At 45.5% G+C, this 19372-nt stretch overlaps 1 protein-coding gene across 1 annotated transcript; it reads right to left on the bottom strand.

Moving 5' to 3' along the window:
* Positions 1-1020: 1020 nt before the first annotated feature.
* PITPNB (phosphatidylinositol transfer protein beta) lies at positions 1021-18322 on the bottom strand. Its single transcript, XM_082293720.1, has 10 exons — positions 18273-18322; positions 17264-17294; positions 16253-16398; positions 15535-15634; positions 14215-14289; positions 13001-13084; positions 6503-6580; positions 5913-6023; positions 5259-5381; positions 1021-1277 (listed from the first exon to the last, which is right to left on the bottom strand). The coding sequence occupies exons 1-10, from the start codon at positions 18290-18292 to the stop codon at positions 1227-1229; spliced, it is 819 nt and encodes a 272-aa protein (XP_082149846.1). The 5' UTR covers positions 18293-18322; the 3' UTR covers positions 1021-1226.
* Positions 18323-19372: the final 1050 nt, after the last annotated feature.

The following is a 19372-nucleotide window of genomic DNA, read 5'->3' on the forward strand; positions in this document are numbered from 1 at the left end:
ATGTTTTGTCACTGATGGCAACAGAAATCAGATCCCTCCTGGGAACTCAGGCAAGGCTTGCCCTGCCAAGGGTGCTGGGAGGAAACCAGGCATTAATAGATCTTTATCTAACTAGTGCTTTTAAAATACTTTCTCTTTGATCTAACAAGCATTAGGATAATATCCCCCTGTTATGTGCTCTGAATAGTTCCTTAAACATGCTGAAGACCTTTTCCCTATGGAGTTTCCTACAGGAGGCATTTGTTATCCCAGGGGCCCTTGCACATCAGCCCCTCACAGACAGCAGGGAAACATGTCAGGGGCTACAACTGAAACTGTCATCATAACTGAAAGTCTACATTTCCCAAAGTGTATTCCCAACATGAAAACAGCTAAAATCACAATTATATTCCATTGTGCTGTGTAAAATCCAGACCGCTTGCATGGGTTCTAAAGAGAAGCTCTGGAAAACAGCCACGGCACTGGCAGGAGTATTCCTGGAGGGAAGGGCTGTCCCTGCCCTCACTGCCCAGCCTAAGATAGACTGGAAAATGCTCTACAGGTACTGTCAGTGTATTTGTCTAAAAAGCAGCTTCTGGAAAATTTCAAGTTGCAAATTACTTTATAAATCACAAGCCATTTTTCCTTTATCTTGCCAATTTTAATGAAGAAAAACGTTAGCATTTCAATGTACAAAAGTCCAATAAAACATGATTTTTTTCTTTTAAATCAGTGAGTGGGTAAAGTTTGGGTTAAACTTATTCAAAAGTCTTCCAATTTCCACTGATAGAATTTTTTTTTCTGATTTGACTAGAGGATAATGACAATCCAGAAATAAATAGCTATAAATACATTCATTGTTCCTATTCCAAAAACTCATCACATAGGGAAGACATAAAACTGAAATTAACTTGTTTGAGTGTCCCTTTACAATGAGAGATGGGCGAGTTAGAGCAGAGTGACTTGGACAGGAGAGAAAACAAGTAGGGCAGAAATTGGTCCAGTATTGACACTCATGAACATACCAGTTAGCAAAATTCATCCTTTAAATGACACTACTCAGTTGATTTTTTTATTTGCTTGGGGTATACATAATGAAAGCAGTTTCCTTGGAATCTTTGCTAGGACAGGTATAGCACCCAGAGACACTGTAACCACCCCTTCTGTCTGCATGTGTGTGTGTGTAGTTATATACAGTCATGCACCCACACACACATCCAAGATCCGGCATCGGCGTCCGTCCGTCGTCACTCGTCATTGGCAGCACTCGTTCCTCTCACTTGGCCTTGGTTACGCAGCTGTGGAGAGAGGAAGGGCAATTTCTGCATTAGCAGCTTCTTCAGACAGAGCTCCAAACAGGCTGGGAGATTATCTCCAGGGAAAAGCAGGACAGGGACTCAGAACGCCACCGGGACTGAGAGTCACACCAAAGCAATGCCGGCTCCTGAGGGAATCTCAGTGGCAGCTGTCCTTGGGTAGGACCTGCCCCCAGGGGTGGGAGCAGCTCCCTTCACTGGGGAGCCCACACAGATCAGTGGGAAGTGGCACCCTGGGGCTGGGATGTTACAGCAGTCCCTGTGAGGAACAGCAGCACCAAAGTGCTGGGCACAAGCACCAAGAGCCTGTAACTCCTGGAGAATCTGCTCCCGCAGTAAGGGCTCCAACAGAGTTTAGTGCCTGTAAAGACCAGGTGGAACTGGATTTCAAGAACTGAAGGTGGAAGGTGACGCTCCACAGTCTCCCTAAGTGACATGGACCAAGTCTACAGATCGCTTTGCCACTGCGTGTGCAGCAGAGCGATGCTGACGCGTCTGACTGGAGTCCAGAAGGGCTGGGCACCAGGGCTCGCTGCCATCGCCACGACAGCAGCACATCCCACACCTCGGGTGTCTGCGCTGGGGAAGCATCAGGCACCAGCAGGAATTCTGCCCCCGGCCCAAGCACCTGCATCAGTGCCCACCTGGTGTGTCCTGGGCACCATGGGTCAGTCCCACCTGCTGATCGCCACACCACTACCGAGCAGGAGGAAGGTAAGGCCCACATGGGTTATGTGGACATTAAGATGATTTCTGCTAGCAATTCCCATCCAAAAGAACATTAATCCCTCTTCTCCTTTTCCATCCAGCAGTTGACTTACACAGCTCGCTTTGCCTCAGAACCTACAGAGAACTCCTCTAGACGTCCGCAGCCAAAGTGCCTCGAACGGAACCCTTCTTACGCATCTGAAGTGAAATAAAAGGTGAGCTCCACACACAGAACCTGCCGCGCCGTGTTAGTATGAGAGAAGGAATGACCTACAGGGCCAGGAACTGCTTCTCCCTAGCCAGGGCCAGGACCAGCTACAGCTCAGGGGGTTTGGACATGGCATGGCATTTCTTTTTGGCAAGGAGACCTGGGAACTGGAGGGTAGCTGTAAAAAATGTTGCTTGGATTTCTACCAAGGCCACGATGCTCCAGCATGGAATCACTGCTCAGGATACCCAGTGTGGCATCTCTACCCTCACACAGGCATTAGAGAGGTTGGTCACAGGGCTTTGGCTGGACCAGATGTTTTCCTACTCTGCACTGATGAGCTGATGCATGTTTCATGGAGCAGAGGTGCTTCTCATCTCCAGCAGCCAGAGACAGAACCCACCAAGTGAAACATAAACAGTGAGAAAAAGATGGACTGGGATAGAGGAACTCTGGAAGAACACTGATGAGGATTCAAAGAGTAACAGAAAGTAAAAAAGCAGAGATCCTGACTATAAAAATCGACTGAAGATGAAGCACAGGAGCAACAAAAGAACTGGAATGTGCACAGAATCCAGAGAAGGATCAGCTCAGAGCAGAAAGAAGAAAGGGTGTTCATGAGAAGGGGAAGAGTACCAGGACACTGTGTGGGAAAGAACATGCACTGCCAGCCCTGCTTTGTGCCTGGTTTAGCTCTCAGCATCACAGAACTGCCTAGTGCAGCCCTGTCCATCCCTGACCACTCTGCAGGGACAGGAGCATGGATGCACCTGTGTCACACTGAGCACCTCAACCCTGAGCACTCACTTCCCAGAGGTCCTGGCCATAAAACACACTTTGTGGTGTACTGGGGATGTAATGGCAGTTACTGGTGAGCACAATGGATGGAGCAGTTGAATATGAAACAAGATGACAAATTACTTTGGATAAAACCAGCATTCATATTATTTGGCAGTGACATTTTTGCCCTTAGGCTGTTCTCCAATAACGCACTGAACCCATTGAAATTACATCATTTACAGGTGTTTGTAGATACCCCTCTTGCAACAATTGAAAAAACCCCAAGATAGTAGGTCCCCACTCCTCTCACATTTCACAGTATCCACAGAAATCTGGGTTAGTGTAACATCAATACATTTATCTTGTGGAAAAGAAAAAAAAACAAAACCAAAACAACCCAACTTTTTCAACAATACACAAATTCCTGACACTAACATCTTACACAACAAGCTATTTGCAAAAAACTGTTTGCCTTTGCAAAATGAGAAAATATTAAGTAAATACGTTTGATGTTTAAGAATGAGGATAAATGCTACACCCAGAGACATGTGAGCTGGGTTTGGCTTAAGGTAAGAACTAAAAGAGCAGCAAATATTTTGGAAAAAAAAATATTGAAAAGGAGCTACTTACCAGTGAGAAATGTGAAACAAAACATCCACAGTCCACAGAGACACAAAGGGACAATTTCATCAGGCACACAGGTGTGTCAGGTTCTGCTGCCTCTCTCCAGCACACCTCTGGTGTGCAGTCCTCACTGCCACTACCCTTGCTCAGGGAAACTGGATAAAGTCTGTTTCAGTCCAAATGAAGAACTATGAATGTGCAAAAGGGAACCCTTCTGGCAAAAATCAGTTTACAGAGGACAGCTGCTACGCTTCCTCCTTCACAGACACCTGGCAAAAGGTGGCTCTAGGAACAGGATTGAACAGAATTCAAGAAGAAACCCCCGTGATTTGAGAGAACACCTGCCAAAAATCCCCAAATGCCCATGAGAGAGCACAAGGTCTGCAAGAGTGAGTGAACACCAACCTCATCCAAAGCACATTCTGGGGCTGCTGACCCAAACCCTTCAGCTTATGGGAAAAGAACATTTGGTGCTACCAGCTCAGCACAGGACCATGAAGAAACACTTCTTCCAAACCCAGGAAACATCCCTACACAACACAGGCTGTTCCACAGCTTGGAAAGTCCCTGGAGGGCACAAGTGGGAAGGGAGGAGCTGCAACTGGTTTGGTACCAACAGCAAAGATGCACCAGGCACAGACCACGGAATGTGTCATAGGGCCCCTGTCCCTGTCCACAGCTGGTCTGAAGCCTCGGGCAACCAGGTTAGAGGTGTCTGGAATGAGTCAAAGCATACAAACAGCAAGTTGTAGCTGAAGACACTTTGTGTCTTGGAAGAACCAAGACACTGGAACTGTCTCTGGGTAACCTGACTGGGTTTAGGGCATGAAGCAATTGTCAAAATGGGAAGGAAATACAACTGCAAATCCACAAACTGCAAAAAACCTGCACAATGCCAGCAGGATTTAACATGGGAAAGGTTCATGCCAAAGGTCATGTTCTGGAAAGACTCTACAGAAGAAGGCTTCTTTCCCAGCCTGTGGTGGTCCTCTACCTCTGAACGGAAAGAGCAGTGACAGTGCCCTGTGTCTGAGCTTTGTCCCAGACATCAGCCCATGACACCTCAGGCCACACAGATTTGGTCCTCACAGCCACTAAAGCAGGAAAACTGACATGATCTCAGTTGATTTTACTGACTTTCTCTTTGGAAGTAAAACTTTGGTTTGGTGTGCTAATCAGAAGTGGAACAGCTGACACGTGACACAAACTTGCTTGAAAACACGTTTGAAGAGAAAAAGTAACCAGATCTAGTGATGACTAGAAATGAAACAAAGCAAGACACGTGATGGAACAGGACAGTGACAGCTTTGAGCTCCAACCAACAAGTGACAAAAAAGCCCTGAATGGGACTTTGTGCAATGGGTGTGGTGCCATAAACACAGAGGCAGTCAGGGCAGACATCCTGCATTTAATGACATCAGAGCTACTTACCTTACAGCCACTTGCAGCTTGACAGCACAGAATGCAGGAGCTTGAAGCACATGGGGCTGCACTCAGGGGGCCACAACGCTCACCAGCAGTTGCTCAAACACACACACACACACACACAGGGATGGACACCACACAACCTGCCTCAGTTTCTGAACAGCTAAATCTGCAGGTAGAAGCACACACACCTGAGCCTTAACAAAAAGCGTTCTTACCGCTTCCAGCTCCTTCTGGGTTTCATCCTCCATTCTCCTAATGTCCTCCATAGTCAGCTCAATCCACTTGTCAATCCAACAGAACAGCTGGCGATGGAAGTTGGTAAATATCCTTTTTTCTTGCTTTAAGAAGATAAACAAGTATTAGATCATAGGTAGGACTTGTTAAAGGCTGGAAAGTGATAGCAGCTGCTCAGTTTGAAGAGTTAAAAATCTTCAGGTGAGTGCTGCTTCACACTGCTACAGGTTCAGCCCCTGCCCCACCCCTGGATCCAATTTAAATTCACCCCATTTCTCAGATGCTTTAACATGGAAAAAAATGAACAAATACCACTATCAAAAAAGAGTTTCAAGAAAGCTCAGCCATTCACATTACTTGAAAATGATGAAGAACATGGTTAAAATCTGTCCCAACTCCAAGGTGGCAGAAGTCAAACCACAACAGCCAATTCCTGAACACTGTGCTTTTTTTTTTGGTAGAGAATTGTTCTGGTACTACCAGTGAAGCCCCACTTGTAGCAAACCAAGACATAAATGGTTTGACTGGCTGAGGAAATGGACAGGAATTGCCTGGCCGTGAGCAACAGGAAACTGCATTGCTGTTCCTGCTCAACCCCCCACATCAACACAGCCCCACAAGGCAGAAGTACTCACCTTTTGTATAAAGTTTTCGACTTTGTTCTGCAGTCCCCACCACTTAAATTTGATGGTCACCAATTTGTAAGCACACATTTTGGGACACTCCTCATCGGTTGCTAGCTCCTTCTGTTTGGGGTAATAGAAAAGAAGTTTTAATACTTTAAAAGTTTAATTATTAGAAATTATAATTCTAATTAGTGTTTTAGGATGATAAATGATATCATTAATTTACAGTAAAACAATTCAATTTAACTATGTTGTTATGATAATAAAATAGAATTCTAAGTATTATTACAGAAAAACAACATTCTAATCAGTAACTTGGGGCTGTTCCTGAAAGACTCCCTGTGATTCACTTCCAGGGGCTGCTCAGTTCCTGTGGGGATCTCTGGTGTGGCACACACAGCCCATTCCCTCCTGGGATAGATTCTGGTTGGCACAGGGTACTGGCAAGCTTTGCACAGCTGTTGGGGTGCCACATGGGGGATGTGCTGGGCCACAGGAAATTTGTTCCTCACTTGAGTTGAGCCAAGTTCTGAAGGAACCATGAACTTCATTCTTCACTGATAAAGACTTCATAAGGCTGTAACAACAGTTCCTAGTACCTTCCAGTTTGGCCCCAGAGGTCCTCTCTTCGTCTTAACTGACTGGAATAATGCAGGATCTTCATCAGCTTTGTAGTCCTGTAATATAAAACACTCTGAGAGTCAGAAAACATCACCAGATTCAATATCCCACTGTGTTAAGCTTCTGCTCATGGCTGCCAAACCAATTCCTTGAGTGCTGTGGAGCAGGATGGGTGCAGCAGAGCTGCCAGGCTGACTCCATGGCTCCATTACACCTGCTTCCAACACCACAGCTCTCCAGGGCTGCTCCAGGCCAGAGCTGCCCTGTGCTGTGCACACTGTGACATCTGCACTGTCCCACCGGGTCTGTGACCCCTGAGGGGAGGAGAAGGCAGTAATTCAGCAACCAGAGTCTAATGCTTTTCAGGCTGCAACACATGTCCACTGCTGGGGAGGCAGAAGAGCAGGGAAAGAGGCAGAACACAAGGGAAGAAGGCAGAAGCAACTCCCTCACACAATGAGAAACTCGGAGATCCCAGCCTGAGCGAGGGGCAGAGCCCACACAGCACTGCCTCACTGTGGACAGCTCTGCTCACCCCCTGTGTATGGGGGGAAAGCCAATGGGTACAGAGCTGAAAGGGACAAATGCTTCCAACAGATGGATTTACTTAATTTACTGATGAGGGGCATGAAAATGGTTATTTGATAAAGATGCTGCCATGGAAACTAGGAAAGGATTAAAAATTCTGGGCTCAGCAAAAACAAGTAAGGTTTATACTGTATATGAAAAACCTTTATGCAAGATTACCATTACACCCTCACAACCCAACTGTAACAATTTAAGTTGCTTCAAAGCAGAACAAATGCTTGGTAGGTACTACAGAAAAGCCCAAGAAATTTTAGCAAAGTTTAAAGTATCATTTTTAAATAAAGTTACAGTGAGGACAAAATCTGCAGAACATGGAGTGAAAGAAACACCTCCAAAAGAAGCAGCTCCTGGCTGCACAAGACCACATCAGTTTTCAGCTCCATATTCTTCCATCAGCACAGAGAAACAAAGGCTACTTCTAGACTAAATTCTGAATCCACAGAGAAAAGCTACACATATTAACAGCTAATGCTTCCACAGACATTCTGACATTTACAAAAACCTACTGCAAGCCAAATGGAGCTGAAAAATCTGGGAAGTCCTCTCAGAGGAATCTGATTTCACTTACAGAACATCAGCTGTTACACTTTCTTCTCCCCAGTTTTCTCTCATTGCTCCCAGTTCTTTTAACATACCTACCTACACTGCATATTAAAACAGGCTGAAGAAACCCTAATTTATCTAGGAAGCACTACTAGGTGTTCAGACAAACTTCCATATTGAGGACTCAAACATATATTTTAGGAATTGAGCAGGTATTTCCTAGAAACAGCCAAGTGAGTAAAGACATTTCAATCCCATTGCTAATCAGTGTTTTATGAACTTCCACAAATCAGGAGTCTCCTCTAGTTCTCCCTCTAAGCTGAAACAACATTCTAGTTTGAAGAACCCTCACAAGAGTCAGCCAGCCTCAGCAGGGGCTGCCATGGTGCTCCACAACCCTTCACCTGCCTCAGAGGAGAGCCCAAAGAACCAGCACGAGCACTGCACAGAAACACTTAAACATTTAAAGTTTTGAATTATTATCATTGCAGAAAGACTACAAGCCCTATTTGTCACCTGAATTTTAGTAAAACCCACTTATTTATGACTGCACTGTAATAAAGCACATGTCCTTTCCACAGACATCCCAAAGAACAAATACATAGCAGAACACAATATTCAGGCCTGACTCACTTCCCAGTGCACTGAGCACAGCACTGAGCCAGAGCCACTGGCTGTGTCTGAGACCGACTGCTCCGGGAACCCTGTGGGGAGCGAGGGAGCCACAGAGCTCACAGGGCTGGCCACCAGCTGCAGACTTCTCATCTCACAAGCTATTTCCAAATACTGTGGGAGAGGACAGCTGCAGCCCACTGGAATCCTCAGGTTCTGCATTGTCCTGGAGGCTCAATGTGATACGCTTCTTAAAAATTATTTTTTAACAATCCTTGTGTGGGAAAAAAAAAGTAATCTTCTTTACATTTAAATCACCTTTAAGACACCTATGCAAATGCTGCAGCAGAATGTTTTTACAGAAATATATTGAATGTTTTAAATTACTGATCACGACTGCCTTCTAAAAATTTCACTCAAGCACTGGATGGAAGACATGGAAGTGGATCAGGCTATAGCAATGGATAAACAATTTTGCTCTATGTCACTAATTGCTGGCAGAACTGCTGCTGGTTTGGGGCAGCCCTGTGCCAAACAGAAACATAAGAATCCCACATCTTAGTGCCACTTGTAAACAAAACCAGGTACTGCATTGAGACAACCCCGAATTTATTTTCACTGTGTGAACATCCTGCCAAGGCAGAGCTCACACTGTGGTGGTGTGGGGCATGAGGCTTTTCAACTCAGCTACATGTGCAGCCTTGGTCTGCCTGGTTTATGGAGGGAAATGATTTGTCTGGATACCCCAGGGACACTCAAGTCCACGTGATGCTGTAACCTGTCATCCTACCTCCCACTGCACAGGGACACTGGTAAAAACCAACTGTGCTCTTGCATTTAGGACCCACATACAAATAACCACAGCTGGAAACACTGGGGAAGAAAATGTTATCTATGAGTAAAACGTAGGAGTGAAAACAGAAATTCCAAGAAAATAGATGAGTCATGGTAACGTTTTCTATGCTCAAGGCAGAAGCTTTGAACCAAGACCTTTTAGAACTCAGTTAACCCAAATCCTGTTAAGGACAGGGAAAACCCTTTAGAGACTAAAGCCTAGATGGACAGGAGAGCATTGTAGGAACTCTTCTCTACACACAGATCCTACCAGCATGCAGGGAAGACGACTGGACTAGAGCCAAAGTACAAATAAACAACAGTTCTTTGCAGAGTTTAAGGAAAATATCTGTGCAGCAAGAGCTTAACTCCTGACAACAACAAGTCCTTCTTAGGAAGAAAAACAGGCAGCTGCTGGAGCAAATATTACAGCTCAAACCCCTGAAGCCCTCTGGAAAGGCAGACAGGCAAACATCCGCCGGCAGCAGCATAACAAGACAGAGGAGCAAAACTATTTCAAAGAAATACACAAATATCATTTCACAGGCAGTTTCTGCTCAAATTCTCAATATAACATGCATGAAAGCAATCATCTATTATAAAGAATGATGAAGAGAGACTATGAACCACATACAGTAAAAGTAGTATCACAACAAACCGAGAACCTGGGCACTTCTTTTTCATTCTCCTGTCTCATTCTCAGTCTTTAGACATGCTCAGTGTAGTAACAGTGCTCCTGAGAACTCATGGTTCACTATCAAGTAGTATAAAGACTCAAAGCATATATATATATAGGATAGAATGATTTTAAGAAAACTTTTAGGACCTAACGTGAAAATTATCCAAGTCTGATGCCTGATCTGCAAATCCATGAAAATGGAACTGGACATGGAGTGGCATCCCACTAACTAGATAGGTGGACACAAATTCTGACTTTCCAGCTCACTACTGCATTAGTGTTTTAAACAAGAGAACACACATACTACTGGTGTTATTGAGCAAAAATAATAAATACAGTTCCTGTGGAAGGAAACACCTACCAGCACTTCCCTCCAACATCATCCACAGCTCTGTGAGTGCTCATTCACAGCACAACAGATGATCAAAATCAGATTTATCCAAGTATGCCATATTCCCAACTCAGTGCATGATTCCCATGGCTTATAACTGAAACAGCCACCAGCACTACTGTACACTGCACTGACACGCAGCCCTGTGTTTTAGGTAGGTTTAGCTAAATGGCTTTTAATAAAAAATGTCTTGCAATCACTCCCATCTCCTGAAGAGTCCTGCAGCTACAGCACAGCTATCAGGGGAGCCATTGCCTGAAATCACCTTTAAAAGAATGCCAAGGTTCAAATGAGAAATGAAATCAGCCTGGTTATCACGGACACACATCATGGTGCTGTGCCCTGAACGAGAAGTTAAAGGTCTCCAGGAAGGAGGCTGGAAGAGATGAATATTTATAAACACCCAGGACAGGATGCAAAAGCCTGACTTAGGGATAGAAAACAAAAAGAGGGGCAAAAAACTAAAAGCACATTGTATTTATACACAGATAGGCTGTTCGATGGGATGTCACTGCACAATGATTCCAAGGTTCAGCACTAACAACGTGGAGCTGTTTAGCTGCCTATCATGTGATAAATTAAGTCTGAAATGGGACAGATCCACCTATCAAGCTCTTTCACTTGAGAATATTTTAACACTTCCTTGCAGACTACAGAAGAGCATTTCCTATATTCCAACAGATTTCCTCAAACTGTAGAACAAGGGTTAGCACACAGAAATCCAAACTCTTAAGGCATGTGTAATCTGATTTGTACAAAATCGTAATTTTAGAACTTTCTTTCAAGTAATAAAGATCCACTACGACCTAAACAAAACATTTAATGTCTTCATTAAATACAAAAATAGCTATAAACCTGCTTTCAATTTGTTTTCACTACACTCTACTTTTCTACAAATTGTTTCCAAAACCACAGCCTCTTCTGATGTTAATTGAGTGTTCATTTTTGCTTACACTTTAAGAAGTCTTTCTCTCCTGGGAAGTCACTTCTATATACAAACAACACAGAGTGACATAGTCTGCATGCTGGAGATGATTAAAAGGCGGCAGGGTTAAATGTATATCTCAAGAAAGTCACAGATGTCACCCACATTATTTCTACACATACTTAAATGAGCACGAGCCAGCACATGCATGCCATTAGTAGCTTAAAGAAATTGGTACTTTCATATTTATCCTGATTGTAGCTCTGAAACAAGTTAACTGCTGCACCACAGGAGGGTGGACAAGGTTCACTCACAGAACAAAAGGATACATCTTGAATACATGAAAACTTTTTCAACATTGCTGGATTTTATACATACATAGTTCTGTTCTATAGTTTATACATATACATAGTTCTATTCTTTCAGTTCTACTGTTACCCAAGGTCATACATTTCAGCTGCTTTTCCTGGTAAAACTATGTTTGAGAAGATAAGTGTACAAATAAAACTTTCCTTTGGCAACACTGACTATTCTTTTTCCCTAAAAAATGGAGCAGACCAAAAAAACCCACCCAGCCACTTAGAATGCTAATTCTCAAACAAATATCATAACAAAAACAAACCCCAAAACCATACAAAGCACATGATTTCAGACTTCACCCCACAGAGTGAACTGGTTATTGCTTGAATATCACAGAACAAAGATGCAGAAACTGCAGGAAAAGAACATCTGGACAAATAGAACACAGGAAAAACAGATGATGCTTTTTAGGGGACATTTACTTTCCAAGACCAGCAGCCTTCTCTGAAGGCACAAAGCCAGAACATCAGTCTTGGCAATTTTGTTATGATGTAGCTGAACTTCCAAAAAAAAAAAAAAAAAAAAAAAAAAAAAAAATTCAAGTTCCATTACCTAAACTTGATGAAGATATCAGCATAAATATAAAGTCTCTCCTGAAGTCTTTAGAATTGAAGAGAGAAAAGATAAAGGCCAGAAAATGCAGGCTTTTATAACAGAAGAGACTCCAAGTGTGGGTGCCAGAAAATTCCTGATGTCTAATCCCAGAAGGAGAAAACAGGTAAACAGCCAGGTATGAATCTGCAGGGAACTCGGAGTTACCAGTGTCTGCTAAGAGTTTAAGCACAAAGCCAGGCTTTGGTTAATGAGTTAGGACTCTGCAAAACTGAGTTTCTGCGAGATAAAAAGGAAATAAAAACTTGAATCACATGGTGAAAATTAATCCCAAGTGTTCCTACACAAGAATGCGTTATACTGTGAGTTTGAATCTGAAAATATCTGCTCAAAATACTTGCAAAAAGTGGAAATGGTGCTAGAAGTTAATAAAAAGGAAACAGAAATGCAGAAACATTAGAAGAGACTTAAGACTCTTGATGAGACCACTCTGCACTCAGTTTTGATACTCTGTAGGTCAAATACACAAAAGAAAAAAAAGAGGATAATGTACTGAAAATAGTTCCAAGGAAGTCCTCTCCCCAGAATGGAGGATATCCAAGTATCTACTTCCAAAAAATAACAGTTAAATAGTATAAAGAGCCTCTCCTTGCACACAACCACAACAATCAAATCACACTTATTGTGCAAACACAGTCTCCATATTAGTGCCTACCATCTCCCTACTGTCCAAAAAATATTGCACATCCAACAGTCCAGCTGTTACAATTTAACAAACCAGACAACAGCCCCAGCAGATCCAGGTGTGCAGAAAAAATCAGCAGTAAAAACAAAGAAGTAACGCAGGCACATAAATGATTCTGTTCAAGACACTTTTCATGTCTCTGTTGGGTGAAATCCACACCATTTTAGATTATTCACTATCAACACACAGCTCAAGTGGAATCAGCTGCATGCTACATCCCAATCCCAGTAGCTGAACATTTACTTACTCCTGGTTCTACTTGAGTTCTATCTGCAATGTCAATATGGACAACCTCAACACTCTTCCATGTGTTTGGATCTAAATTGTGAACCTGCAAAAAAACAAAAAGAAATTATTCCCATGCTGGGAATCACCATGTGTGTGCCAGGGAGTTTTTTAGGATGCTGTAAAGGCAGCATTCTCCAAACCTACCCTTTCTTCCTCTGCCTCTCTCAAAGAGAATGATCTCCACAATTACAGTTTAATTCACTCGCTAATCAATTTTAAACCAGCACAAAGCCTTCACTTCTTGTGCATTCAGGAAACCTGGATTTAAGATTAAGCTGTATTCATCTGTCACATTTGTTAGCGCTAATGAAATCAAGCAATGATTAGAACCATTACCCGTTCCACAATCTGCATGAACTTCTTGAGCCAGAAAGAAGTTGCATAAATTCCAATTGCAAATATGCAGATTCCAATAACCTGAAGGATCTCATAGGCTCCCTGAATCATAGGACTGCCTTGAAGGTGGACCAGGTGTAGTCTGAGGGCATGTCAAGGTCTGAGGACAGAATCAGCTCCACACCTGTGGTCTGTCCAGCACACCTAAACTCAGTTACAGCCAGCAGAGCTGTCCAAGGAACAATCCCCCTCTGTGCAGCACACCGAGGGCTACAGCTTGCCCCAGCACTGGAAACAGACTGACAACTAGTCCTCTCTGGATGGTTTATCAATGTTCGTCACTACAGATCAAAATTTTCCTGAAGTGACACATGAACCAAACTGACTGACTGGGGAGGAAAACAAGAATGCTGCCAGCTGGGACAATTTACAGAGGCAGCTTCAACACATAACTGCAGAGTGTACACAGATCAACACCAACGGTCTTGTGAAACCTGTTGTAAAACTTGCTTTCAAATAAACTTGTCAGGCTAACTATCAGTAGCACATCTAAGGTAAAAGAACATGAAATAAAAAAAAGGATTTGCTGAAAAGTTACTTAAATATGTGCATGAGAATCAAGCATCTGTATTGACCTCTAAACATAAAAACCAAACCCCTTCTCCTGTCCCCGGACCTTAGATGAGACAGCTTGACCTGAAAAATGCTTTTCCTGCTTTACTAGCTGGTCAGGCATTGACTTTATGCAGTAATTATCCAACATTACCAGGTATAAAATACTTTATCTGGATTAATTGTACAATTGGATTAAGGTTTGGTATCCAAACCCCAACTCACATTCTCTGTTGTTCCCAAATCTGGTTTATGCCAGGTCTCAATTTTTATGAAGAAGTCATCTTTCATGTATTCATTCTGTAAGAATTAAAAGCAAAAAGCACAAGTCTGATTACACCTCTCTGCTCTAAGTTTAGATAAATGGTATCTACATACAAGCCCCTACTAATCCCCAACTAGCAACACAATCTACTTAGATTACCAGAGAAACAGCCCCCTTACCTACACACAGAAATAGGTACATGATAATCTTAAACTAGAGCAGTGAGTACTAAATTAAAACCAGTCATGTTTAAGAAATCCAGCTCTACCTGTGCACATCAATAGAAATAACCCTGCCATTTGCTGTCCTGCTTCCTCAACCCTGAAGTTCTTTACCTCTATATTCAATGAATTTTCAAATTATTAATCCTGCAGTTAGATGTTACTGTACAGCACAATTACAATCATAAAGCTGGATCATAATGGTCCAGCTGCCCCCAAATTGTTCATCTAAAGACAATGACAGAGCCCTGCTGATTCCAGAAGTCAGAGGGCACACACCTGTGAGCACAGGTATCATGATGAGTCAAGCTCAACAGTTCACTTGCTACTCCTCGTGTCACATCCACCTGGTAACAATCTAAACCATGTTTGCAAGTGAGCAGATAAAGCAGTTTAACATTTAACTTAGAAGTTTTCATTAAACACGTCACCAAAACATGTAAAATGGCATTCGTAATGATGTGCCTGCCATGCATCTTAAAAAAACAAACCCAAATCCTGAGCTGTGCTGATCCATTTAAATTTCCAGTTACCCCATTTTAACTGAGGCAGGAATTCACTTGACAGCAATGGCATTTCAGACAGGTAGGGACTGATTCCATTTCACTGCTCTTCCTGCATTCAGGAGTGTAGAAGCCTCTGATACGTTGCTTTTCCCCTCCCACTTTTTTTAGCATTATATCTTACCAGGATAGACATTATGCATCTGTAATGGTAATTAAAGGCATAAAAGAAATGAAAATGAAATCATTTCTCTGACAAATTACAGTTCTAATTACAGCCACATGCAGACAAAGTAACAGGGAGCTCTACACCAGGAATCCTAGCAAGGCCCATATGAAAGGCTGGAGCCAGGCAATTGTAGTGGTAGTAACAGACAAAGCAGATCTCAAAAAACCCCAATATACAACTGGTAGGATTTCAAATACTCACTGTCACAACTGGTGTCGTCAGAAACACGTGCAATGAAAAGGAAAAGAAAACACAGAGCATTATTAGATACAATTGTTTCTGAAAGGTCTCACACATAACAGCACCAACAACAGAACACACACGGGGAGACTCACTCGTTCTACAGTAGGGATACGCATTCCAGGCCTTCTCATGGAACACCAGGGAGCCTTCTGGAGCAATCATCCTTACAAACCCAGGGACTTTACTGGGAAAACAAACATGGACAACGTGTTTAAAGTTCTGCCAGCTGAAATTCCTCATTGGTTTCTTCCACTCCAATAAGAAAGGCACATTCTAACCAAGCATTTGAGGGGTTATGATGTACGTTGTCACCTGCAGTGAAATACAGAGGGACTTCAAAAACCTTCCTGATCACAACATAATTAAGAAAATAAAGGGAAAGGTAATAATGAGGCAATTGAGAGTGAGCTGTGTGATCACGATGAAAGCTGTGCTATCCTTCCTCTTGCAAAGCAGTAAAGACACCTGCTGAGGAAGAGCAATGCACAGAGCTCTCACCTCCAGCTCCCTGGCAAGCAGCTCCTGACCTGCAGCAGGAACCTTATGTCTCACTCATTTCTGACTCCAGTCTAGAGCAAGCAAACACAATTTGTCCCAGACAAATATCCCACATATTTAAAATCCACCGCATTTCACATTTTCCCACTCACCAGAGCACTCATGCACAATTCAGCAAATTACAAAGTGGCAGGAAAACACAGGCAAGTGTCCCAGAATAGCAAACAATGCAAGGCTACCCTCACCTTTAAACATTTCTTGGTCAATACCAAGGGATTACAAGGTGCATCAAGGCTCTTCTCACCTCTTTAAATGATAGATTTTGTGAGTATATTGTCCCTTCTCGCCATCCTTTTCATAAGGCTCATTTTTTAAGACCTGAATTCCTTCCCCACCTCCTGTTTCGTTTTTGCTGGCTTCTGCCACAGAATAAAGCTGCCCAACTTGATACTGAAAAGGGAAGAGAAGTCAAATGTCAGCACCAAAGTTGGCCAAAACTTCTAACACATAAAAAAGATTAGCTGTTTCCTGTGAAAATTGGGTAGTACAAAAAAGATCATCAACAAAGTAAAATACACCATATAAAAGATATTTAGTAAACTCTGACAACTTTTTGGCAAACACCTATCTGCAGCTCACAAACACCAGGTCTGCACCCAGGGTGTTCCACAACAACCCAACACTTTGGTGCACACCATAATTGTTATGCTTCATTTTTCCCATCCTAAGAGCAAAGTGTATTTGTCGCTCTCTGCCGCATCAAGAAATATCAATTTTGAGTTTACAGATTTTGAGATGACCGATTTCCAGCTCTGAGCCTTCCCAGTTCACACTTTCAACCAACTAAATATTGCCCTTCCAGGCCCCAGGAAATGCACACTGCAGAGCAAGTGTAATGTTTCCCTCAGAAGTACGTTCGACGCCCTGTCGTGACAGACATCCCATCACGACTCTTGTTTAAATGTGCCTCGGTGCCATCTGCATTGCTGGCTTCAGATCTGGGAAGACAATTCCTACACCTGTGGCTTCAGGAAAAGGCTTGGAGTCCCTCAGTGCCAGATCAGCAGTAATGTGCTGCCCCAGGGCACCACTGCACTGCTGGCAGTGGAGGGCTCAGAACACCGCAGGGCTCTGTGCTGCATTTGCTTCCTTGGGAATTCCTTGACCAGAGCAGGGCTCACACCTGTGTCACTGGTCTCTGTCAGGCAGGGTAGCCACAGCACAGGGAACGTTTGGACCCAGGCTGGTCAGATTTCTGACACAAAATCCCCTCCCACCCCTCAGCCTGAATAAAGCAGGGAAGATCAGGACATACCTCTTGCACTGAGCAAGGTAAAACCACTCGGCTGAAAGAGGAAAAGAGAAAATTCAATAAAATTAATCATTAAACTTCACTGGCAGATAACAGATATAACACAGACGTTCAAGAAAGAAGTGTCAAAAGGAGACAATTCGAGTCTTCTCTTCAGAAATCTCTGTGACAGGGAGGCTTTGGATAAAATGCAACAAACCCAAGTGAAATTCAATGCCAGACACATTACAAAACGAAAAACAAGGGGTGGAAGATGGTAGAAGCTGCACAAAAGAGCCAGGAAATCTGGGTTCTACTTCAGCTCTGTCACAATAACTTTGTGTTACGCTAAATTTGTTTATAAACTTTTGAACCTACACATTACCTTTACTGCCAGTGAGGCTACAGTTACAGGACTTTGCAGTCATTAGCAGCCAAAAGGCGGGACAGAGAAACAAACCAGCTTGTAGTTTGCGGCAGGAGCCCCCACGGGAAAGACCTACCCAGTGGCGGGGAGCTCCCGGTGTCACCAGAACAGGGAACCGGGAGCGGGGAAGGGCTCCGGCCCCACTCCGGGGCTGTCGCCACTGCCACCCGAGCTGCTTTCTAAGAAAAACGGGGAGGGATCCCCCGTGACCCGTGCGCTCCGCAGGGACCCGCGGGATGGAGCTCGAGGAGCTGCCGGTGCGGGGCCGCGGCTCTCCCGCTCCGGGCAGGGACCGCCCGGCACCGCTCGGGCCGCGACCCCGCGCTGCCGAACGGCCCTTCCCGTGACGGCGGCACCGGCGCTCGGAGGAGCGGAGCGGCCCCGCGCCCCGGAGGGAGCGGCCACCCCGGGGCCCCACGGCAGGAGCGGCGCGGGCGGGCCCCGGCGGCGGCGGGCGCGGCCGAGGGAGACCCGGCGGGGCGCGGCCCGGGCGGGGCGGCGGCGGTCGCTGTAGCGATGCCGGCGGCCGCGACAGCGGCGGCCCCGGTGCCGGCCGGCCCCGGCGCCCTCCCCCCGCCCCGGGCTGTCCCCGCCGCCCCCACTCACAACTCCTTGATCAGCACCATCTTCCCGCCGCTCCGCGCACGCGCCGCTCCCGAGCCAGGCCCCGCCCCCGCCGCTCGGCCAATCGCGCTCGCGCCTCGCCCGGAGGCGCGCACGCGCTGGACGCAGCCAATCCGAGGGCGCGCAGCTCCCGCGAGCGCACACCTCACCCGTCAGCGGCCAATCAAAACGCGCCGCCGGCGCGCATCGCCAGCTCGGAGTTGCCGGCGTAGTGACGTCATCGGCCGGCGCCGCACGCGGGGGGCCGGCGGGCGGCCCGGGGCAGCGGGGAGGGAGGGCGGGCCCGGGCTGGGCCGGGCTGGGACGCGGTACCGGCGGTACCGGGCACCGAGCGCGGCCCTGCGCGGCAGCGGGACGGGCCTTACGCACCGCCCAGCGGGCGGGGAAGGGCCCGTGCCGGACACGGCAGTTTGCCTCCTCGGCGGTGTCGGGCCCTCACTGACCGGCGCCGCTGCCGAATGGGGTCACCCAGCGCCTTCCCAGCGTGTGGGAAGTGAGAAGCTGCAGTGCTGATGAATTTCGGGGAGCCCGGGTCCCTGCCTCGGGTCCCGCTGTCCCCCACGGCCTTTCCCCGCTCTCACACCGAGCACCGCGTGCGGCACCGTCGCTGCCATCACCATCGCTCTGCCGGACGCTGCCTTTGCCTCTGTCACGCGGGGGGAAGCTAAAATTCCTTTTTGCAATCTGTTGCGAGCAAAATCCTTTACCCGCGGGTCCCTGTTAACTCTGGAGTGCCCCTGTACTGCCACGCAAATGAAACCACACCGAAGCTGTAGCGGACTCGGTTTCCGCGGCCAATGCCGCCCTCTTGTGAGACAATTTCTGTTCGCCTCCCTCGCAGTCACAAGAAGGACGGCAGGAATAAATAACGACCACACAAGGTACGGCCATGCTGGGGCTTCGACCTTCAGCTGGCATTAAAAAATACAAAATGAAAGGAGTCTGCAGGTCTAAAAGCTCAGCAATATTGAAAGAAGACTGAAATCAGCCCCAAGTAGAGCCCTTCCAGGCTGTGAGGAACTTGGAACACCGCTCCTGGAGGAGAGGAATTCCAGCGGTACCTCGGTGCTGGGGCAGTGACA

The sequence above is a fragment of the Coloeus monedula genome, assembly GCF_965178545.1.
Source record: "Coloeus monedula genome assembly, chromosome: 18".
Taxonomy (NCBI): domain Eukaryota; kingdom Metazoa; phylum Chordata; class Aves; order Passeriformes; family Corvidae; genus Coloeus; species Coloeus monedula.